We start from the raw sequence: 25,670 nt of genomic DNA, 5'->3' as shown, positions 1-25,670 counted from the left end.
CTTTTTGAGGCTAAAGGAAATCTACAGTATGTTGAGACATCCGAAACGAAAGCTTGTCTTTTTAAAACCCAGCGATGTTTTATTTTTTAAAACTGCCTTCTTTCTCTATTGTAGTTTATGCCATACCTGTAGTGTGTTTAGAGTCTGTTTCTTTTTTTTTACCATGTGCTGTTTTGTGGGCAGGGTGTGGGGACAGTCTACAGGACAGTAGTGGAAACTTCTCCTCTCCTGGTTATCCCAATGGATATGCAGCCTACGTCCACTGTATCTGGAGGATCTCTGTCACACCTGGAGAGAAGGTGGGTTGAAAACATCCAAGGGCTAGCTGTCAAACTCTGTCTTGTGGAAATAGTTCACAACTGTGCAGCGAGTTTCTCAGTGAGTTAAATCAGTTCTAGGGTTGCAAAGCTACCGGTAATTTACTAAAGTTACCAGAATCTTCAGTAATTTTGGTAATTGACAGAAAATCTATGGCAATTGATCGTAACGTTGGTCATTTATATTTGAATAACTTAAAAAAAAATATATATATATATAGTATTCATCTATTATAAACTTATAAAAGAAGCGTTCTTATAAAAGAAGCGTCCCTTTGTCATGACCCTGTCTTTCAAAGATAATTCATAAAAATCCAAATTACTTCACAGATCTTCATTGTAAAGGGTTTAAACACTGTTTCCCATGCTTGTTCAATGAACCACAAACAATTAATGAACATGCACCTGTGGAACGGTCGTTAAGACACTAACAGCTTGCAGACGGTAGGCAATTAAGGTCACAATTATGAAAAACACCAAAAGAAAGATGCCCAGGGTCCTTGCTAATCTGTGTGAACGTGCCTTAGGCATGCTGCAAGGAGGCATGAGGACTGCAGATGTGGCCAGGGCAATAAATTGCAATGTCCTTACTGTGAGATGCCTAACACAGCACTACAGGGAGACAGGACGGACAGCTGATCATCCTCGCAGTGGCAGACCACGTGTAACAACACCTGCACAGGATTGGTACATCCGAACATCACACCTGTGGGACAGGTCAGGATGTCAACAACTGCCCGAGTTACACCAGGACCACACACAATCCCTCTATCAGTGCTCAGACTGTCCACAATAGGCTGAGAGAGGCTGGACTGAGGGCTTGTAGGCCTGTTGTAAGGCAGGTCCTCACCAGACATCACCGGCAACAACGTCGCCTATGGGCACAAACCCATCGTCGCTGGACCAGACAGGACTGGCAAAAAGTGCTATTTTCTGACGAGTCATGGTTTTGTCTCACCAGGGGTGATGGTCGGATTCGCTTTTATTGTCGAAGGAATGAGCGTTACACCGAGGCCTGTACTCTGGAGCGATATCGATTTGGAGGTGGAGGGCCCGTCATGGTCTGGGGCGGTGTGTCACAGCCTCATCGGACTGAGCTTGTTGTCATTGCATGTAATCTCAACAATGTGCATTACAGGGAAGACATCCTCCTCCCTCATGTGGTACTCTTCCTGCAGGCTCATCCTGACATGACCCTCCAGCATGACAATGCCACCAGCCATACTGCTCGTTCTGTGTGTGATTTCCTGCAAGATAGGAATGTCAGTGTTCTGCCATCTCGATCCCATTGAGCACGTCTGGGACCTGTTGGATTGGAGGGTGAGGGCTAGGGCCATTCCCCCCAGAAATGTCTGGGAACTTTCAGGTGCCTTGATGGAAGAGTGCGGTAACATCTCACAGCAAGAACTGGCAAATCTGGTGCAGTCCATGAGGAGGAGATGCACTGCAGTACTTAATGCAGCTGGTGGCCACACCAGATACTGACTGTTACTTTTGATTTTGACCCCCCCTTTGTTCAGGGACACATTATTCCATTTCTGTTAGTCACATGTCTGTGGAATTTGTTCAGTTTATGTCTCAGTTGTTGAATCTTGTTATGTTCATACAAATATTTACACATGTTAAGATTGCTGAAAATAAATGCAGTTGACAGTGAGAGGGCAATTCTTTGTTTGCTGAGTTTTTCTGTGTCCATGTAGTGCATTCGGAAAGTATTCAGACCCCTTGACTTTTTCCACATTTTGTTTACATTACAGCCTTACTCGAAAATGTATTAAATTGTTCTATTTCTTCATCAATCTACACACAATACCCTATGATGACAAAGCAAAAACAGTTTTTTAGAAATGCTTGCAAATTTATTTAAAATAAAAAACGTAAATATCACATTTACATAAGTATTCAGACTCTTTGCTCAGTACTTTGTTGAAGCATCTTTGGCAGCGATTACAGCCTCAAGTTTTCTTGGTTATGACGCTACAAGCTTGGCACACCTGTATTCCAGGAGTTTCTCCCATTCTTCTCTGCAGATCCTTTCAAGCTCTGTCAGGTTGGATGGGGAGCGTCACTGCACAGCTATTTTCAGGTCTCTCCAGAGATGTTCGATCGGGTTAAAGTTCGGGTTCTGGCTGTCCTGTCTTGTCCTGAAGCCACCCCTGCGTTGTCTTGGCTGTGTGCTTAGCGTCGTTGTCCTGTTGAAAGGTGAACCTTTGTCCCAGTCTGAGGTCCTGAGAGCTCGGGAGCAGGTTTTCATCAAGGATCTCGCTGTACTTTGCTCAATTCATCTTTCCCTCAATCCTGACTAGTCTCCCAGTCCCTGCCGCTGAAAAACATCTCCACAGCATGATGCTGCCACCACCATGCTTCACCATAGGTATGATGCCAGGTTTCCTCCAGATGTGACGCTTGGCGTTCAGGCCAAAGAGTTCAATCTTGGTTTCCTCAGACAAGTGAATCTTGTTTCTCGTGATCTGAGAGTATTTAGGTGCCTTTCGGCAAACTCTGAGCGAGCTGTCATGTGCCTTTTACTGAGGAGTGGCTTCCATCTGGCCACTCTACCATAAAGGCCTGATTGGTGGAGTGCTGCAGAGATGGTTGTCCTTCTAGAAGGTTATCTCGTCTCCACAGAGGAACTCTGGAGCTCTTGCTGAGTGACCATCTCCCCCAATTGCTCAGGTTGGCTGGGCAGCCAGCTCTAGGAAGAGTCATGGTGGTTCCATGCTGCATAAATATTTTGGTACCCTTCCCCAGATCTGTGCCTCAACACAATCCTGTCTCGGAGTTCCAAGTACAAATCTTTCAACCTCATGGCTTGGATTTTGCTTTGACATGCATTTTTGACTGTGGGACCTCATATAGATTTTTATTTAATTTTGAAATTTTTATTTACCTTTTAATGAACTAGGCAAGTCCGTTAAGTACACATTTTTATTTACTTTTACCCTCCCCTTTTTAATGACGGCCTTCCAAAAGGCAAAAGGCCTCCTGCGGGGACGGGGGCCTGGGATTAAAAATAAATAATAAATACAATATAGATATAGGACAAATCACACATCACAACAAGAGAGACAACACAAAAATACATAAAAAGAGACCTAGACAACAACATAGCAAGGCAGCAACACGACAACACAGCACAGTATCAACACAACACAACATAACAACAACATGGTAGCAACACAACATGGTAGCAACACAAAACATGGTACAAATATTATTGGGCACCGACAACAGCACAAAGGGCAAGAAGGTAGAGACAACAATACATCACACAAAGCAGCCACAACTGTCAGTAAGAGTGTCCATGATTGAGTCTTTGAATGAAGAGATTGAAAAAACTGTCCAGTTTGAGTGTTTGTTGCAGCTCGTTCCAGTCGCTAGCTGCGGTGAACTGAAAAGAGGAGCGACCCAGGGATGTGTGTGCTTTGGGGACCTTTAACAGAATGTGACTGGCAGAACGGGTGTTGTATGTGGAGGATGAGGGCTGCAGTAGATACAGTGGGGCAAAAAAGTATTTAGTCAGCCACCAATTGTTGTCACGTTCCTGACCTTATTTTCCCTTATTTTGCATTTATTTAGTATGGTCAGGGCGTGAGTTGGGGTGGGTTGTCTATGTGTGTTTTCTATGTTGGGTTTTTTGTGTTCGGCCTGGTATGATTCTCAATCAGAGGCAGCTGTCAATCGTTGTCCCTGATTGAGAATCATACTTAGGCAGCCGGGGTTTCACGTGTGGTTTGTGGGTGTTTGTCTACCGTGTTAGTGTTTTCACCACACGGTACTGTTTCGGTTTTCTGCACTTCGTTTATTGTTTTGTATTTCAGTGTTCAGTTTCGGTTTTAATAAATCATCATGAGCACGAACCACTCTGCATATTGGTCCGATCCTTCTCGCCTCTCCTCGTCCGATGAGGAGGACGACATAGACTATCGTTACAGAAACACCCACCAACAAAGGACCAAGCAGAGTGGAAAAGGGCAGCGACAGCAGCAGCAGCAGCGGAGAAAAATCCAGGACTCATGGACGTGGGAGGAGATTCTGGACGGCAAGGGACCCTGGGCTCAGCCAGGGGAATATCGCCGTCCTAAAACCGAGTTGGAGGCAGCGAAGGCAGAGAGGCGCTGGTATGAGGAGGCAGCGCGGCGACGCGGTTGGTAGCCCGAGTCAGACCAAAACATTTCTTGGGGGGGGGGGGAACACGCAGAGTGTGGCAAAGCTGGGTAGGAGACCTGAGCCAACTCCCCGTGCTTACCGTGGATTGAGAGGGCGTCGTACTGGTCAGACACCGTGTTATGCGGTGGAGCGCACGGTGTCCCCAGTACGCGTGCTTAGCCCAGTGCGGGCTACTCCACCTCGCCGCACTGGTAGGGCTAGGTTGGGCATCGAGCCGGGTGTCATGAAGCCGGCCCAACGCATCTGGTCTCCAGTGCGTCTCCTCGGGCCGGCGTACATGGCACCAGCCTTACAAATGGTGTCCCCGGTTCGCCAGCATAGCCCAGTGCGGGCTATTCCACCTCGCCGCACTGGCAGGGCTACGGGGACCATTCAACCTGGTAAGGTTGGGCAGGCTCGGTGCTCAAGAGCGCGTGTACTCCTTCACGGTCCGGTATATCCGGTGCCACCTCCACGTACCAGTCCTCCGGTGGCAGCCCCCCGCACCAGGCTGTCTCTCCGTCTCCTCCCTACAGGTGTACCCGTCTGCCCAGCGCTGTCTGAGCTGCCTGCCTGCCCAGCGCTGTCTGAGCTGCCTGCCTGCCCAGCGCTGTCTGAGCTGCCTGCCTGCCCAGCACCGTCTGAGCTGCCTGCCTGCCCAGCGCCGTCTGAGCTGCCTGCCTGCCCAGCGCTGTCTGAGCTGTCTGCCTGCCCAGCGTTGTCTGAGCTGCCTGCCTGCCCAGCGCTGTCTGAGCTGCCTGCCTGCCCAGCGCTGTCTGAGCTGCCTGCCTGCCCAGCGTCATCTGAGCCGCCCGTCTGTCCCGAGCCGTCAGAGCCGCCCGTCTGTCCCGAGCCGTCAGAGCTGCCCGTCTGTCCCGAGCCGTGAGAGCTGCCCGTCTGTCCCGAGCCGCTAGAGCCGTCCGCCAGACAGGAGCAGCCAGAGCCGTCCGCCAGACAGGAGCAGCCAGAGCCGTCCGCCAGACAGGAGCAGCCAGAGCCGTCCGCCAGACAGGAGCAGCCAGAGCCGTCCGCCAGACAGGAGCAGCCAGAGCCGTCCGCCAGACAGGAGCAGCAAGTGCCGTCAGCCAGCCATGACCAGCCAGAGCCGTCAGCCAGCCAGGAGCTACCAGAGCCAGCCAGCCAGGAGCTGCCAGAGCCAGCCAGCCAGGAGCTGCCAGAACCTGCCAGCCAGGAGCTGCCAGAGCCAGCCAGCCAGGATCCGCCAGAGCCTGCCAGCCAGGATCTGCCAGAGCCTGCAGTCAGCCAGGCGATGCCAAAATCGCTCTTCACTCTGGAGCTGCCGGAGGCGTCCTTCACTCCAGCGCTGCCGGAGTCTCCCGCCTGTCCGGCGTTGCCGGAAATCCCTGTGTATTCGGGACCCATGGTTAGGGTCCCCAGGCCAAGGTCGGCGGCGAGGATCGCCGCTCATAAAAGGCCACGGGGGGCGATTAAGGAGGCGGACAAAAACATTGTTTAAGTGGGGTCCACGTCCTGCGCCAGAGCCGCCACCGCGGACAGACGCCCATCCAGACCCTCCCCTAGAGTTTTAGGTGGTGCGCCCGGAGTTCGCACCTTAAGGGGGGGGGGGGTTCTGTCACGTTCCTGACCTTATTTTCCCTTATTTTGCATTTATTTAGTATGGTCAGGGCGTGAGTTGGGGTGGGTTGTCTATGTGTGTTTTCTATGTTGGGTTTTTTGTGTTCGGCCTGGTATGATTCTCAATCAGAGGCAGCTGTCAATCGTTGTCCCTGATTGAGAATCATACTTAGGCAGCCGGGGTTTCACATGTGGTTTGTGGGTGTTTGTCTACCGTGTTAGTGTTTTCACCACACGGTACTGTTTCGGTTTTCTGCACTTCGTTTATTGTTTTGTATTTCAGTGTTCAGTTTCGGTTTAAAAAAATCATCATGAGCACGAACCACTCTGCATATTGGTCCGATCCTTCTCGCTTCTCCTCGTCCGATGAGGAGGACGACATAGACTATCGTTACAATTGTGCAAGTTCTCCCACTTAAAAAGATGAGCGAGGCCTGTAATTTTCATCATAGGTACACTTCAACTATGACAGACAAAATGAGAAAAGAAAATCCAGAAAATCACATTGTAGGATTTTAAATGAATTAATTTGCTAATTATAGTGGAAAATAAGTATTTGGTCACCTACAAACAAGCAAGATTTCTGGCTCTCACAGACCTGTAACTTCTTCTTTAAGAGGCTCCTCTGTCCTTCACTCGTTACCTGTAGTAATGGCACCTGTTTGAACTTGTTATCAGTATAAAAGACACCTGTCCACAACTTCAAACAGTCACACTCCAAACTCCACTATGGCCAAGACCAAAGAGCTGTCAAAGGACACCAGAAACAAAATTGTAGACCTGCACCAGGTTGGGAAGACTGAATCTGCAATAGGTAAGCAGCTTTGTTTCGAAGAAATCAACTGTGGGAGCAATTATTAGGAAATGGAAATACAAGACCACTGATAATCTCCCTCGATCTGAGGCTCCACGCAAGATCTCACCCCGTGGGGTCAAAATGATCACAAGAACGGTGAGCAAAAATCCCAGAACCACACGGGGGGACCTAGTGAATGACCTGCAGAGAGCTGGGACCAAAGTAACAAAGCCTACCATCAGTAACACACTACCCCGCCAGGGACTCAAATCCTGCAGTGCAAGACGTGTCCCCCTGCTTAAGCCAGTACATGTCCAGGCCCGTCTGAAGTTTGCTAGAGAGCATTTGGATGATCCAGAAGAAGATTGGGGAATGTCATATGGTCAGATGAAACCAAAATATAACTTTTTGGTAAAAACTCAACTCGTCGTGTTTGGAGGACAAAGAATGCTGAGTTGCATCCAAAGAACACCATACCTACTGTGAAGCATGGGGGTGGAAACATCATGCTTTGGGGCTGTTTTTCTGCAAAGGGACCAGGACGACTGATCCGTGTAAAGGAAAGAATGAATGGGGCCATGTATCGTGAGATTTTGAGTGAAAACCTCCTTCCATCAGCAAGGGCATTGAAGATGAAACGTGGCTGGGTCTTTCAGCATGACGATGATCCCAAACACACCGCCCGGGCAACGAAGGAGTGGCTTTGTAAGAAGCATTTCAAGGTCCTGGAGTGGCCTAGCCAGTCTCCAGATCTCAACCCCATAGAAAATCTTTGGAGGGAGTTGAAAGTCCGTGTTGCCCAGCAACAGCCCCAAAACATCACTGCTCTAGAGGAGATCTGCATGGAGGAATGGGCCAAAATACCTGCAACAGTGTGTGAAAACCTTGGGAAGACTTACAGAAAACGTTTGACCTCTGTCATTGCCAACAAAGGGTATATAACAAAGTTTTGAGATAAACTTTTGTTATTGACCAAATACTTATTTTCCACCATAATTTGCAAATAAATTCATTAAAAATCCTACAATGTGATTTTCTGAAATTTTTTCTTCTCATTTTGTCTGTCATAGTTGAAGTGTACCTATGATGAAAATTACAGGCCTCTCTCATCTTTTTAAGTGGGAGAACTTGCACAATTGGTGGCTGACTAAATACTTTTTTGCCCCACTGTATCTCAGATAGGGCGGAGTGAGGCCTAAGAGGGTTTTTATAAATAAGCATCAACCAGTGGGTCTTGTGACGGGTATACAGAGATAACCAGTTTACAGAGGAGTATAGAGTGCAGTGATGTGTCCTATAAGGAGTATTGGTGCCATATCTGATAGCCGAATGGTAAAGAACATCTAGCTGCTTGGGAGGACCCTTACCTGACGATCAATAAATTGTGTCTCTGTAATCTATCATGGGTAGGATGGTCATCTGAATCAGGGTTAGTTTTTGGCAGCTGGGGTGAAAGAGGAGTGATTACGATAGAGGAAACCAAGTCTAGATTTAACTTTATTCTACAGCTTTGATATGTGCTGAGAGAGGACAGTGCACCGTCTAGCCATAATCCTAAGTACTTGTATGACGTAACTACCTCAAGCTCTAAAGCATCAGGAGGTAGTAATCACACCTGTGGGGAGAAGGGCATTCTCCTTACCAAACCACATTACCTTTGTTTTTCAGGTGTTCAGGACAAGGTTATGGGTAGAGAAAGCTTGTTGGACACTAAGAAAGCTTTGTTGTAGTGCATTTAACACAAAATCCAGGGAGGGGCCAGCTGAGTATAAGACTGTATCATCTGCATATAAATTGATGAGAGAGATTCCTACTGCCTGAGCTATGTTGTTGATGTAAATTGAGAAGAGCGTGGGATCTAGGATCGAGCCTTGGTGACAGACAGTGGCTGAGACAGCAGATGTTCTGATTTTATACACTGCACTCTTTGAGGTAGTTAGCAAACCAGCCCAAAGACCCCTCAGAGACACCAATACTCCTTAGCGAGCCCACAATAATGGAATGGTCTACTGTATCAAAAGCTTTGGCCAAGTCACTAAAAATACCAGCACAATATTGCTTAGAATCAAGGGCAATGGTGACATCATTGAGGACCTTTAAGGTTGCAGTGACACATCCATAACCTGAGCAGAAACCAGACTGCATACCCGAGAGAATACTATAGACATCAAGAAAGCCAGGCCAGTTGATTTTTGACAAGTTTTCAAACACTTTTGATAAACAGGGCAAAATAGAAATAGGCCCATCTGACCCAGATGTTTTTTGGGGGTCAAGTTTAAGGAGCTCCTTTAGCACCTCGGACTCAGTCACTGCCTGCAGAGAGAAAGTTTGTAGCAGGGCAGGGGAAAAAGAGGGAGAAGCATCGGGGATAGTCACATTAGAAGGGGTGGGAGATGAGGAAATGTTGGACAGGCAAGGAGGCATCCTGACTTAATGAAGTGGTGATTAAAGAGCTCAGCCATGTGCTTCTTGTCAGTAACAACCACATCATCAACATTTAAGGGATATGGGCAGCTGTGAGGAGGAGGGTTTATTCTCCAGGTCTTTAACCGTTTTCCAGAACTTCTTGGGGTTAGATCCACAGAGAGAGAACTGCTCCTTAAAGTAACTAACTTTGGCCTTCCGGATAGCTTGAGTGCACTTATTTCTCATTTGCCTGAATGATAGCCAGTCAGACTGAGTATTCGTGTGCCGAGCCTGCTATTCTTGAGGTGGAGTAACTCTACAAGATCACGGTCGAACCAGGGGCTGAACCTGTTTTTAATTCTCATTTTAATTCTCAGATCAAGCTCATTCTGTACCAATTTACAGAGGCCAGGTCATGAAGGAAGGCTTGCTCATGAAAGTTTTTTAGCAAGCGTCTATCACAAATTAGGACAAGTCGTTTCACTGAGCAGCCATTACAAACACAGGCTGTAAAACAGTGATCACTAAGGTCATTACAGAAAACACCAGACTGATACCTAGCAGGATTATTTGTGAGGATAGCATCAAGGAGAGTAGCCTTTTCTAGGTGTTTGGAGTCATACCTTGTGGGATTGGTAATAATCTGAGAAAGATTTAAGGAGTCCCATTGCTTTAGGACTTGGTCAGGTGGTTTAGCATGTCCCAGTTTAGGTCACCAAGCAGGACAAATTCAGACTTAGTGTAAGTGGCCAGGAGAGAGCTTAGGGCGGGTAGTGTACAGGCCAGTGCTGATGGAGGACAATAGCACCCAGCAACAGTCAACAAAGAGCTATTTGAAAGTTTAATGTTTAAAACCAGCAAATCAAATTGTGTGGGGACAGACCTGGTGGCGACAACCGAGTACTGAAGGTGATCCTTGGTAAACATTGCCACTCCCCCCACCTTTGGAAGATCTGTCTTGCCGAAAAAGGTTAAAACCAGAAAGGTTAACTTCTTATGGTTGCAATCCCGCTAACGGGATGATATGACAACAGCCAGTGAAAGTGCAGGGCGCCAAATTCAAAACCCAGAAATCTCATAATTAAAATTCCTCAGACATACATGTGTCTTATACCATTTTAAAGGTAATCTTGTTGTTAATCCGACCAAAGTGTCCGATTTCAAATATGCTTTTCAGTGAAAGCACTACAAACGATTATGTTAGGTCAGCACCAAACCACAATAAGCACAGCCATTTTTCCAGCGAAAGATAGCAGTCACAAAAAGCAGAAATTAATCACTAACCTTTGATGATCTTCATCAGATGACACTCATTGGACTTCATGTTACACAATACATGCATGTTTTGTTTGATAAAGTTCATATTTATAACAAAAAATCGGAGTTTACATTGGCGCGTTACATTCACTAGTTCCAAAAACATCCAGTGATAGTGCATAGCCACATCGTTTCAACAGAAATACTCATCATAAATGTAGATGATAATACACATGGATATTATAGATATACCTCTCCTTAATGCAACCGCTGTGTCAGATTTCAAAAAAACTTTACGGAAAAAGCAAACCATGCAATAATCTGAGACGGAGCTTAGAACAATAGTCAAATTAGCCGCCATGTTGGAGTCAACAGAAACCAGAAAATACATGATAAATGTTTCCTTACCTTTGATGAACTTCATCAGAATCCCAGGTCCACAATAAATGCTTGATTTGTTTGATAATGTCCGTTATTTATGTCCAATTAGCTACTTTGGTTAGCGCGTTTGGTAAACAATTCCAAAGTCACAAAGCGCGTCCACTATAACGTGACGAAATGTCCAAAAGTTCCGTAACAGTCAGTAGAAACATGTCAAACGATGTATTGAATCAATCTTTAGAATGTTGTTAACCTCTAACGAGCCTCTACCCCGGGTCCGGGATCACCCCCCACCCCCCCACACACTGATTAGCATAGCTAGCATAGCTTCACAAGTAGATAGTAGCATCTAAATATCATTAAATCACAAGTCCAAGACACCAGATGAAAGATACAGATCTTGTGAATAAAGCCACCATTTCAGATTTTTAAAATGTTTTACAGGGAAGACAAAATATGTAAATCTATTAGCTAAACACGTTAGCAAAATACACCACTTTTCTAACTCCATCAGTTTCTTACTCCATCAGGTGCTATCACCAATTCGGCTAAACTAAGATATTGATAGCCACTAACCAAGAAAAAACCTCTTCAGATGACAGTCTGATAACATATTCATGGTATAGGATAGTTTTTGTTAGAAAAAAGTGCATATTTCAGGTAGAAATCACAGTTCTACATTGCAGCTGCAATCTGAAATAGCGTTGGAAGCAGCCGGAATAATTACAGAGACCCCAGAGACCGACGTCAATTACCAAAAGAATCATCCTAAAACACTTCAGAAAAATAGACAGCCTACAGCAATCGAAAGACACAGATCTTGTGAATCCAGAGAATATTTCAGATTTTCTAAGTGTTTTACAGCGAAAACACAATATAGCATTATATGAGCGTACCACAATAGCCAGAATCACAACCGCATTTACCAGCTGTAAATGTTAGCGATCGTAACAACCCAACAAAAGATATATAATTTGACTAACCTTGATATACTTCATCAGATGACAGACCTGTAACATCATATTACACAATGCATATAGCTTTTGTTCGAAAATGTGCATATTTAGCAGCATAAATCGTGGTTATACTATGTAATCACTACAAACATTGCATGTATTCTGGCCGGCGCCATTTTGGATTAGCGCCTATTCTTATAAAAATACTATTCATAAACTTGACTAAAAAATATAAGTTGGACAACAATCGAAAGATAAATTAGTTCTTAATGCAATCGCTATGTTAGATTTTTAAAATTAACGTTACTAGACATATAGTGTGCGTTGCAGCCAGACCAGTGCCTGCAAAAGTGGCGCGCAAACACTATGACATTTTTCCACATAAATACGTAATAACATCATAAATAGTACCTACTTTTGGACGAGCTTCCATCAGTATCTTGGGCAATGTGTCTTTTCTTCAAAAGAATAGTTGCTTTGTTGTAAAACGTCCTCTTCACCTTTGGAACTAGCTGCTACCATTAGCTATGTCGCACACACATGTCCAAATCCTCAAACTAGATACAAAGGAAATTCAGAAAAATAGCACTATACTCGCATAAACTGATATAAATCGGTTTCAAATAACATCGTTATGATGTTTCTAACACCTATATTTAATTAAATTACAGACGGATACATCTCTGGTCGATAACTGAGCGTTCCAAAATTTCATCCTGACTTCTTGCCAGGCGCCATGACGAACGAGACAAAGAAAGGTACTCTCGTTCCATCCGGCTTTATAACCTCGGACAGCTACGTAGACAGACCATTCCACTTCTCATTGGTTACTGACATCCAGGGGAAGGCGGGTGCAGTTCAATTCCAGCCATAGGATATACACAGGCTTTAAAACTGAACCCAGATCAGAGGATAATTCTCAGACCTTCGCAAGTCATGTCAGGATTTTTGCTGTAGAGGGAGTTCTGGGTCACCCACAGACATACTTCAAACGGTTTTAGAAACTAGACAGTGTTTTCTATCCAATATTAGTAAGGATATGCATATTGTACGATCAAGAATTGAGCAATAGGCCGTTTAATTTGGAGACCAAAAAATGCTAATGCGGAACAGCACCCCCTATAGTTGCAAGAAGTTAACAGACATCTTGAATAACGTTCCAACCGGAGAACTACATTGACTTCAGTTGAGCGATGGAACGGAGCTGCCTCTCACGTGAACGCGGGTGTTCAATGTGTGGTCACCTCATGGCAGTGGTGAATCATTCCTGTCTCCTTCGGCCCTCCTTCACATTAGAGTCATCAGACAAAGTTCTATTGACTGTTGACATCTAGTGGAAGCCATAGGAAGTGAAAACTCATCCGTATCTCGCTGTAATTTCAATGGGATCTTGGTTGAAAATCTACCATCCAAACAGGAAGTGGAACTTCTCAGGTTTTTGCCTGCCATATGAGTTCTGTTATACTCACAGACATAATTCAACTAGTTTTAGAAACTTCAGAGTGTTTTCTATCCAATACTAATAATAATATACATATATTAGCAACTATGACTGAGGAGCAGGCCGTTTACTCTGGGCACCTCTGTGCACCTTTCATCCAAGCTACTCAATACTGCCCCTGCAGCCATAAGAAGTTAACATCAGTATCCAAAACACTCTTCCTTAACCACGTCTCAGTAATGACCAAAACATCTGGATTGTAGCTGTGAACCCACACTTTCAGTTAATCCATTTTAGGTAATACGCTTCTTGTGTTAACGTGCAGAAAACCCAGGCTTTTATGAGAGCAGAAATCAGTGAAGCAGAAATCAGAGCACAAGTCAGAATTGGGGCTAGCAACAGTAGATGGGCCAAGGTGTACATGCACATTTCCAGATATCATCAGTAATACAATCAAGGCACGGCATAGGACAGGGAGAGTTCTGCAGGGCTGATTTATGACTTCTGAATGTGCATCAGATGGCAACAAGATCATATTGTACAGCAATTTCATCAGGTAACATGAATACAAAGCCGGTGAGAGGTGGTTAGAATAGGATGGGAAGCCAAAAGTCTGTGTAACCATTAGAGAGTCAGAGTCCCGAGTGTGGTAACAAACATAGTCTGTCCCACGGTTGGGTAAAGAAAGTTTGTTGTCAACAAGGTATGCAGGAGTCAAGAGGCAAAATGTACAATAAAAAAATAAAGTATATAAAGACTTGGGGCTAGCCATTGTAAGTTCAGAGTCACTCACCCCAACAGTGTGTGAGTGCTGGAGGCGAGCGAAATCTCGGGAGAAGTGTGGTGGCGGGATGAGGGATGAGTGTGGTGGCGGTACCTGTACCAGACAGGGGGAGACAGGCCAGGGCAGACGGTGAACAGATCGCCAGGTGGAATCTAAGCAGCAGTGCAGCAGGCAACGGGAGCAGGTGTCACACCCACTTGGGAGAAGCTTTTATTTCTGGAAGCAGATTTCTTGTAGAAAATGCCAGTGAATGGGCTTTGAACAGCAGGAGGGGGCTTCAGGGGATGCTTCAAATAATCCTGCTACTTGTTGGCCCCAAAGGCCTCGACACCATTTACTTCGCACCTTAGTGCTAATTGAATTTGTATCTGATCTGTCCTTGCAAGCCTGGGAGCCTTAACTCAGCATTCAGTCCCCGTAAAATAAATAATTGTAATGTACTTTATTTTTCATTTTTTCATTTTTTCTTAGGTAGATAGGTGTGTGCCTTTCGAAATCATGTCGAATCAATTGAATATACCACAGGTGGACTCCAATCAAGCTGTAGAAAGATCTCAAGGATGATCAATGGAAAGAGGATGTGTGTATATTGATGATTTCTATTTATTTAATACATTTTAGAATTAAGCTGTAATGTAACAAAAAGTGGAAAAAGTCAAGGGGTCTGAATACTTTCCGAATGCACTGTATGTGACCGACCGCCTCGATTCGGTCTTATGTAGCAAAATTAGAACTTGTGTTGGAAAGAAGTAGAGACTCAGAGTTAGAAAATAGTATATCATACACTGCAGTTTAGGAACAATGGGAAAGTAATTCTGCTTTGAAAGTTGATAAACTTGTAACCCTACTTTTGAGAAAATGGCCTTGAATGTTTTAGTACACCTACTGGAGAACTCTTTTTTTGTCTACACCTATTCAACATCGTTCACACCCTCTTAAGCCTTAACCCCACCTATCTTTTTAAGGATTCACATGTGAGTCTATGTGGTAAACACATGCTATATCAAATCAAATCTACGTTTCTTTGTCACATGCACAGGATACAGTACAGAAGGTGTAAATGGTACAGTGAAATGGTTACTTGCATAGCAGCAATATCAAAAACAGAAAGTGTCCAGATAAAAATACCCGGCTAATTTGATGGGTCATGTAATAGTCCAGCCGAAATGGAGTCTTTTGTTTAGACATGTAGCTAACTAGCTAAACAATGGACCGGCATAATCCCAACGCATACTACTACCAATATAAACATTGTCATAGCTGTAGTATGAATCTGCAGGTAGCTGAAGCTAACAAACTAGGTTCAATGTTAGCTAGCTAATATTAAGCTATAACTAGCAATGCAAATGGTTTTCTGATTTGAATAATATTACTACACAGATCATACACGTTAAGTTAGCTTTTGAGTCAGCAAGCTAATGTTTGCTAGCTAACTAACAGTATGCTTTAACTTGCAATAAAAATGACTTAATGACAAAATTACAAACTTATATCTGAAAATGTAGCTAGACTCTTACCCGTCCGTATACATGGGTGAACGCTTCATGGCAGACTGGAACCATTTAACTACGTGGCATGTGCAGAAAGTAGCCCATCACATTTTCCAACTGATCTGTCGATAACGCCTGCTAAATTCAGGGCTTCAATGTTGTTGACAAAAGTAGCAAAACTTTTGTATTTCTCGATGGCTAATGTTATATTTTTCAAAAACGGTGCGGTAGAAAGGACTGTCAACACATACTGAACAGCTCACATTATAGACGGAAGCATGCTAAATGGCAGACCAATCCAAACATCTCCCGGCATGTCCAGCCCATCCATTATCTCAGTCAATCATGGCTAGCGTGAATGTTCCTGTCTTTTTCCGTGGCTAAACAATCTAGACTCTTAATTTAACGATTGTATTTGTATTTATGGCTGGAATACAAGTTTGTTATTAAGGCACATGAAGTTCACGTTTCAGAAGGCATTTCTGCCCCAAAAAACGCATTTTGATAAAAAAATAAATGTATATTTTTATTGCTAAAAATAAATATTACTAAAAATAAATGTTTATGTTACGCTCCTGTGAAGTGGTGATGTGCGACATACACCTAGTTTCCTGAAAGGAGTCACATTCTGTCCATGAGTTTCTAGCAGATAGACCATATGGTTGAAAAGTGGTCCCGTGTGGCTCAGTTGGTAGAGCATGGCGCTTGCAACGCCAGGGTTGTGGGTTCATTCCCCATGGGGGGACCAGGATGAATATGTATGAACTTTCCAATTTGTAAGTCGCTCTGGATAAGAGCGTCTGCTAAATGACTTAAATGTAAAATGTAAATGTAAAGAAAATAGCCTAATTAATGAAAAAAGCATTTAATCAACAATGGCATTATTTTCTCTGCAACGCTTCCAACTATTGACTTTTTTCACAACCGACACCCGTTTGACACCAACACATTGACAACAAATTCATAATGACGTAGTAAAATAAATAAAAATGTGTAAATAAAAATAAAAATGATATTTCATGCTGAAACCCTCATATTAAACACCAATGCTTTTCACAAAATTGCTGGTTTGTATTTAGGACAATGTTTTACAGCGTTGTCATTCTATTACATTTTTTTAAATTATCTTATTTAATTATTTTATATATTTTATGTGATAAAGCCACACAGAGGGCCAGAGATTATTACAGACACCTAATCTGATGTACCCAAAAGGGCCATTAGATATATTGTGATATTCTTGAAAGATACCAAAATTCTGATAGTTTACTGGTAAACTTTGCAACCCCTAATCAGTTCACTTGACAACAAATATACGGTATCCTATAACAAAGGGGAGGATAGTTCTGGTTTGATTCAAGTGAGGTGCATTGGCTACATTGCCTGACAACTCAATCTGAATTTAATTCCGCTGCTCTATCGATCACTCGAGAAGAAACGCTTGACTTCCTCTTACCTTTATGTGCTACCCTTAACAAACTCTACTTTCTTTTATCTCTCCCTATCTTCATTTCTGTCTGTCTGTCTGCGTGTCTGTCTGTCTGTCTGCCTGTCTCTCTCTCTCTCTCTCTCTCTCTCTCTCTCTCTCTCTCTCTCTCTCTCTCTCTCTCTCTCTCTCTCTCTCTCTCTCTCTCTCTCTCTCTCTCTTTCTCACACACAGATAATTCTGAACATTACTGCCATGGACCTCTACAGGAGTCACTTGTGCTGGTATGACCATGTGGAGGTCCGAGACGGGTTCGGGAGAAAAGCCCCTCTGAAAGGTCTTTACTTGGAAAAAGATTTAGAGTAGAACCCATCCATAGAGAACTCTCCGGAGAGGTCTGCTATCTACATCTGCCAATAACTCTTTCAGAAAACATCCAATCAAGTTAATGTTCACCTGAGATTTTTAAATCCTAGAGCAGAAAAATGTTAGAATGGTTGGAATGTACAATATGTTCAGAATAATAGACTGATGCATAAAGATCAGACATCGCCAGCTGTCTGTGTAATAGTGATAAACTATGCCTCGGATTCAATCCAATAGCCCCTTCTCAGCTATGCACCTTTAAAAGGTAGTGTTCCCTCATTCATGGAGACAGCATTCACAGTAAACTTTGCACATGTCGGCACAATTGGAAATTACCTTTAAATGTAAATCTCACAATAAGATGGATCTAACTCAGATTGGAATGAATCCCAGCCCAAGAGCTGCCTATCTCAGTGTTGTTATTAGTCATTACCCTGGAGTTGTTGTGGTGTTTTTGTTTTATCTTTTGCATCAGGCCGTTACTGTGGGGACAGTCTACCTGGCCCTATCGTTTCCACGGATAGTCGGCTATGGATAGAGTTCAGAAGCAGCAGCAACTGGGTGGGCAAGGGCTTCTCAGCCGTGTATGAAGGTAACATCAGCCGTTTGACCATAGTCCATATTGTTTATATTTTGTTTATATACAGTACCAGTCAAAAGTTTGGACACATCTACTCGTTCAAGGGTTTTTCTTTATTTTTACTATTTTCTACATTGTAGATTAATAGTGAAGACATCAAAACTATGAAATACACATATGGAATCACGTAGTAACCAAAAAAGTGTATATTTGAGATTCTTCAAAGTAGCCACCCTTTGCCTGGATGACAGCTTTGAATTCTCTCAACCAGCTTCATGGGGTAGTTACCTGGAATGCATTTTAATTAACAGGTTAATTTGTGGAATTTATTTCCTTCTTAATGCGTTTGAGCCAATCAGTTGTGTTGTGATAAGGTAGGGGTGGTACAGTGGTTCCTCCTTTAAAAGTTGCGAGCTTACACCGCGGGACTTTGAGATACCCAGCGTCACGGCTTCATTGCTCCAGACCACCGCAGGGGGGAGTTAGAGCACTCATTATGCATTTGGGTCCCAAGGTTTTTATATGACCAATCATATTGAGTGGTTCCAATGATGAATTTGACGTTATGCCACCCGTCGCTGGTGACTTTCTTCAGCAAAGGTGTCTGACAAAAACATTACGGTGGAAGCAAATGTAAGTAATTATAATGAGTCAAGCAAAGAATGTACAATTGAGAGGAATATGTTAATGTTGAGACAAACGATTGTGCATATTTTTTTGTCATAAAGTTAATTTACGAAAATCGCTATTTAGCAAGTATTTTTTCAGTTATATCCAATACCAGGTGTATCAAACTTCATTCTTTGAATGATGCTTTGTCTGCATGTATGTATTACAATTATACACTTCAACGGTGTTTAACACTGCCGCTCCTGGGACATCAATGATTACACATTGTAACTATGCAATATACTAGAAACATGATTTAAGTAAAGGCTGATTTGTAATTAATATATACAGAAGAAAAAAACAGTACACTACACTTCCTATGCATATCTAACTCACTTCATCTGCATTAATCTGAGGAGGTTCTCCCAGCCATGTGGACGATTGAAAACAGGGCAGCAAAGTTTGTTTGTCACCAGAGCGGTTTAGAGCATATTACTATTTGCCTCTGAATAACCAGACCTTCATACAAACTTGCTATGTTTAATTCTTGACACACAACCAAAGGTGCTACCATATCCTAAAAGCACGCCCACAAGCGAGCCACTCAGGTGGAGAATGAAGCGTGGAAGAGGGCGAGGAACGAGATGGGAGTAACAATCCAGGCTAGTTGGTTTGAGACCGGCATAATAATGTAATGAAACAAGCAGGAAGCAGGTTTCAAACCCTCAACATTCTAGCCCGAAGTCCAGCACGTTATTGACTGTGCCCAAATGTATTAATTGGGGTTGGGGCCGATTGTGGCTAGAAACACTTTATCAATTGGAATCTTTAACAAGTGGAAAGGGGGAAAAGTATTAGCTGAACAATTAACTATTCAACCTTTACTAAAGAATTGTCTAATAGCCGAGCTAGGTGTGAACCCCCCCCCCCCCCCCCAACTTGGACTAGGTGTGAAACCCCCCCAACTTGTTATGCTGGTGAATGAGGACCCAAAAGCGACTTAATAGAAACAGAGTCTTTATTCCAGTCTTAAACAAAACACGATACTCCTGGATATTATCTTAGGTAAATCCAAAACAGGAAAACTGAAATCCTCTCGTCAGTAGAGAGGAACGACTGGAGACGCGACCACAGACTGCAGGTCGCTTCGGGAAGGCACAGGCCGTAGCTGACATAGACACCTGCTCACACGCAGCATCTGAAGAAGGCAAAAACACGACAGGGCGGAACAAGGGCACAGAACAGCAAACATCAAACAAGGATCCGACAAGGACAGAAGCGGAAAACAGAGGGAGAAATAGGGCCTCTAATCAGAGGGCAAAATAGGGGACAGGTGTGAAAGAGTAAATGAGGTAGTTAGGAGAATGAGGAACAGCTGGGAGCAGGAACGGAACGATAGAGAGAGAGAGCGAGAGAGGGAAAGAAAGAGGGAAAGAACCTAATAAGACCAGCAGAGGGAAACGAATAGAAGGGAAGCACAGGGACAAGACATGATAATCAATGACAAAACATGACAGTACCCCCCCACTCACCGAGCGCCTCCTGGCGCACTCGAGGAGGAACCCTGGCGGCAACGGAGGAAATCATCAATCAACGAACGGTCCAGCACGTCCCGAGATGGAACCCAACTCCTCTCCTCAGGACCGTAACCCTCCCAATCCACTAAGTACTGGTGACCACGTCCCCGAGAACGCATGTCCATGATCTTCCGTACCTTGTAAATAGGTGCGCCCTCGACAAGGACGGGGGGGGGGAGGGAAGACGAACGGGGGCGCGAAGAAAAGGCTTGACACAGGAGACATGGAAGACAGGGTGGACGCGACGAAGATGTCGCGGAAGAAGCAGTCGCACAGCGACAGGATTGACGACCTGAGAGACACGGAACGGACCAATGAACCGCGGAGTCAACTTGCGAGAAGCTGTCGTAAGGGGAAGGTTACGAGTGGAAAGCCACACTCTCTGACCGCGACAATACCTAGGACTCTTAATCCTACGTTTATTGGCGGCTCTCACAGTCTGCGCCCTGTAACGGCAAAGTGCAGACCTGACCCTCCTCCAGGTGCGCTCACAACGTTGGACAAAAGCCTGAGCGGAGGGAACGCTGGACTCGGCGAGCTGGGACGAGAACAGAGGAGGCTGGTACCCAAGACTACTCTGAAACGGAGATAGCCCGGTAGCAGACGAAGGAAGCGAGTTGTGAGCGTATTCTGCCCAGGGGAGCTGTTCTGCCCAAGACGCAGGGTTTCGAAAAGAAAGGCTGCGTAATATGCGACCAATCGACTGATTGGCCCTTTCTGCTTGACCGTTAGACTGGGGATGAAACCCGGAAGAGAGACTGACGGAAGCACCAATCAAACGACAGAACTCCCTCCAAAACTGTGACGTGAATTGCGGGCCTCTGTCTGAAACGGCGTCTAACGGGAGGCCATGAATTCTGAACACATTCTCAATGATGATTTGTGCCGTCTCCTTAGCGGAAGGAAGCTTAGCGAGGGGAATGAAATGTGCCGCCTTAGAGAACCTATCGACAACCGTAAGAATCACAGTCTTCCCCGCAGACGAAGGCAGACCGGTAATAAAGTCTAAGGCGATGTGAGACCATGGTCGAGAAGGAATGGGAAGCGGTCTGAGACGACCGGCAGGAGGAGAGTTACCTGACTTAGTCTGCGCGCAGTCCGAACAAGCAGCCACGAAACGGCGCGTGTCACGCTCCTGAGTAGGCCACCAAAACCGCTGTCGAATAGAAGCAAGCGTACCCCGAACGCCGGGGTGGCCAGCTAACTTGGCAGAGTGAGCCCACTGAAGAACAGCCAGACGAGTAGAGACAGGAACGAACAGAAGGTTACTAGGACAAGCGCGCGGCGACGCAGTGTGAGTGAGTGCTTGCTTTACCTGTCTCTCAATTCCCCAGACAGTCAACCCGACAACACGCCCTTCAGGGAGAATCCCCTCGGGGTCGGTAGAAGCCACAGAAGAACTAAAGAGACGGGATAAGGCATCAGGCTTGGTGTTCTTATTTCCCGGGCGATAAGAAATCACGAACTCGAAACGAGCGAAAAACAACGCCCAACGAGCTTGACGTGCACCAACGTCAACTACCTTATTACACTTCAGAAAACATTTCAGAGAAATATATGGTGGATAGCTAATGAAAGAGAAAGATCTTGTGAATACAGACAATATTTCAGATTCTTTAAATGTTTTACAGCGAAAACACCACATATATTCATGTTAGCTCACCACCAAATACAAAAAGAGAGACACTTATTTTTCACAGCACCGGTAGCATGCAGCTAGCATGCAGCTAGCATGCAAAGCCAACCTAACTAACCTAGAACTAACCTAAATAACCTAGAAAAAACTCCCTCAGATGACAGTCCTATAACATGTTACACAATAAATCTATGTTTTGTTCAAAAAAAATGCATATTTTAGCTATAAATCAGTTTTACATTACTGCTACCATCATAGCTACAGTAAGAAATCGCACGGCAGTAGCCAGAGAAAACAGACACCAACGTCTACTTCTAATTTCACATCAGAAAAGATTTCAGAAAAATATATGGTGGATAGCTAATGAAAGAGAAAGATCTTGTGAATACAGACAATATTTCCGATTTCTGAAGTGTTTTACAGCGAAAACACAATATATCGTTATATTAGCTTACTACAATAGCTAGCACACAGCAGCATTGATTCTAGTCAAACGCTAGCGATAGCACAGTTCGACAGATATATGAAAAAGCATCCCAAATTGGGTCCTTATCTTTGTTGATTTTCCATCAGAATGTTCTCCAAAGGGTCCTTTGTTCAGAACCGTGTTCATTTGGACCTAGAACGAACGATGTCCCTGTTGAATTAGCATGACACACTGGCCATGCCATGCTAACCTCTCCGTCTTGACAAAATTCTTGCGTCGCATCACGTCTAAAGTCCAGAATAAATTTCAATAATATAATTAAAGTATATTGAAAAAACATACTTTAGGATGATTTTGTGACATGTATCAAAGAAAATCGAAGCTGGAGGTCATATTCACCTATAACGAGTGTTTTCCAGGAGCGCGGTCCAGTTCCTACTTCGCGCCCAGAAAAAATTATAAAGTGCGCACTTATCACTCAAAGAGGTTCCTTTCAGTCCCTGACAGAGATAATCAAGTCCTTTTTTCTCTCACTTCCGCATGACAACCAGGGGAAGATGTGTGACGTGTTTGTACAGTCCCAAGTGCCAAGGCCTTTTATAGAGAGTATCTTGAAGAGAGACATAGCTTCTTGGAAAATTCACTTTTTCCAGAAAATGGGCTGTAAAAAGAGTTATGTTTCACTTAGAGAAATAATTAAACCTGTTTTAGAAACTAGAAGGTGTTTTATATCCAAAGGTAATAAATAATATGCATATTGTACGAGCAAGAATTGAGTACGAGGCCGTTTGAAATGGGCACCTTTTTTCTGGCTACTCAATAATTTCCCTTGCAGCCATAAGAGGTTAAGTCGTTTGGCAGAACGGATGTACTCAAGGTTCTTATGGTCAGTCCAAACGACAAAAGGGACGGTCGCCCCCTCCAACCACTGTCGCCATTCGCCTATGGCTAAGCGGATGGCGAGCAGTTCGCGGTTACCCACATCATAGTTGCGTTCCGATGGCGACAGGCGATGAGAAAAATAAGCGCAAGGATGGACCTTATCGTCAGAATGGAAGCGCTGGGACAAAATGGCTCCCACGCCCACCTCTGAAGCGTCAACCTCGACAATGAATTGTTTAGTGACGTCAGGAGTAACAAGGATAGGAGCGGATGTAAAACGCTTCTTGAGGAGATCAAAAGCTCCCTGGGTGGAACCGGACCACTTAAAGCACGTCTTGACAGAAGTCAGAGCTGTGAGAGGGGCAGCCACTTGACCGAAATTACGAATGAAACGCCGATAGAAATTAGCGAAACCGAGAAAGCGCTGCAACTCGACACGTGACTTAGGAACGGGCCAATCGCTGACAGCCTGGACCTTAGCGGGGTCCATCTGAATGCCTTCAGCGGAAATAACAGAACCGAGAAATGTGACAGAGGAGACATGAAAGGCGCACTTCTCAGCCTTCACGTAGAGACAATTCTCTAAAAGGCGCTGGAGTACACGTCGAACGTGCTGAACATGAATCTCGAGTGACGGTGAAAAAATCATGATATCGTCAATGTAAACGAAAACAAAGATGTTCAGCATGTCTCTCAGTACATCATTAACTAATGCCTGAAAGACAGCTGGAGCATTAGCGAGACCGAACGGCAGAACCCGGTATTCAAAATGCCCTAACGGAGTGTTAAACGCCGTTTTCCACTCGTCCCCCTCTCTGATGCGCACGAGATGGTAAGCGTTACGAAGGTCCAACTTAGTAAAGAACCTGGCTCCCTGCAGAATCTCGAAGGCTGACGACATAAGGGGAAGCGGATAACGATTCTTAACCGTTATGTCATTCAGCCCTCGATAATCCACGCAGGGGCGCAGAGTACCGTCCTTCTTCTTAACAAAAAAAAACCCCGCTCCGGCGGGAGAGGAAGAAGGCACCACGGTACCGGCGTCGAGAGAAACAGACAGATAATCCTCGAGAGCCTTACGTTCGGGAGCCGACAGAGAGTATAGTCTACCCCGAGGGGGAGTGGTCCCCGGAAGGAGATCAATACAACAATCATACGACCGGTGAGGAGGAAGAGAGTTGGCTCTGGACCGACTGAAGACCGTGCGCAGATCATGATATTCCTCCGGCACTCCTGTCAAATCACCAGGTTCCTCCTGAGAAGAGGGGACAGAAGAAACAGGAGGGATAGCAGACATTAAACACTTCACATGACAAGAAACGTTCCAGGATAGGATAGAATTACTAGACCAATTAATAGAAGGATTATGACATACTAGCCAGGGATGACCCAAAACAACAGGTGTAAAAGGTGAACGAAAAATCAAAAAGGAAATGGTCTCACTGTGGTTACCAGATATTGTGAGGGTTAAAGGTAGTGTCTCACATCTGATACTGGGGAGAAGACTACCATCTAAGGCGAACATGGGCGTGGGCTTCCCTAACTGTCTGAGAGGAATGTCATGTTTCCGAGCCCATGCTTCGTCCATAAAACAACCCTCAGCCCCAGAGTCTATCAAGGCACTGCAGGAAGCAGCCGAACCGGTCCAGCGTAGATGGACCGACAAGGTAGTACAGGATCTTGATGGAGAGACCTGAGTAGTAGCGCTCACCAGTAGCCCTCCGCTTACTGATGAGCTCTGGCTTTTACTGGACATGACATGACAAAATGTCCAGCAGAACCGCAATAGAGGCAAAGGCGGTTGGTGATTCTCCGTTCCCTCTCCTTAGTCGAGATGCGAATACCTCCCAGCTGCATGGGCTCAGTCTCTGAGCCGGTGGGAGGAGATGGTTGAGATGCGGAGAGGGGGAACACCGTTAACGCGAGCTCTCTTCCACGAGCTCGGTGACGAAGATCTACCCGTCGTTCTATGCGGATGGCGAGTGCAATCAAAGAGTCCACGCTGGAAGGAACCTCCCGGGAGAGAATCTCATCCTTAACCTCAGCGTGGAGTCCCTCCAGAAAACGAGCGAGCAACGCCGGCTCGTTCCAGTCACTGGAGGCAGCAAGAGTGCGAAACTCTATAGAGTAATCCGTTATGGATCGATCACCTTGACATAGGGAAGCCAGGGCCCTGGAAGCCTCCTTCCCAAAAACTGAACGATAAAAAACCCGTATCATCTCCTCTTTAAAGTTCTGATAATCGTTAGAACACTCAGCCCTTGCCTCCCAGATAGCTGTGCCCCACTCCCGAGCCCGACCAGTAAGGAGTGATATGACGTAAGCGATCCGAGCTCTCTCTCTTGAGTATGTGTTGGGCTGGAGAGAGAACACAATATCACACTGGGTGAGAAAGGAGCGACACTCAGTGGGCTGCCCAGAGTAACATGGTGGGTTATTAACCCTAGGTTCCGGAGACTCGGAAGACCAGGAAGTAGCTGGTGGCACGAGACGAAGACTCTGAAACTGTCCTGAGAGGTCGGAGACCTGAGCGGCCAGGGTCTCAACGGCATGACGAGCAGCAGACAATTCCTGCTCGTGTCTGCCGAGCATTG

The 25,670-nt window shown here is 44.9% G+C and overlaps 1 protein-coding gene across 4 annotated transcripts in view; it reads left to right on the top strand.

Moving 5' to 3' along the window:
* Window positions 1-25,670, top strand: part of LOC139535897 (bone morphogenetic protein 1-like) — a 69,473-nt gene that overhangs the window by 17,380 nt on the left and 26,423 nt on the right. For all 4 annotated transcript variants that reach the window (XM_071335783.1, XM_071335794.1, XM_071335805.1 and 1 more), the window contains 3 exons: window positions 184-299; window positions 17,234-17,336; window positions 17,841-17,957. In XM_071335783.1, coding sequence (XP_071191884.1) covers window positions 184-299; window positions 17,234-17,336; window positions 17,841-17,957 — 336 coding nt within the window. The remainder of the gene's footprint in view (window positions 1-183; window positions 300-17,233; window positions 17,337-17,840; window positions 17,958-25,670) is intronic.

The sequence above is a fragment of the Salvelinus alpinus genome, chromosome 1 (assembly GCF_045679555.1).
Source record: "Salvelinus alpinus chromosome 1, SLU_Salpinus.1, whole genome shotgun sequence".
Classification (NCBI taxonomy): Eukaryota; Metazoa; Chordata; class Actinopteri; order Salmoniformes; family Salmonidae; genus Salvelinus; species Salvelinus alpinus.
Note: the sequence above shows the minus strand (reverse complement) of the source record. Positions and strands in the feature narration are given on the sequence as shown.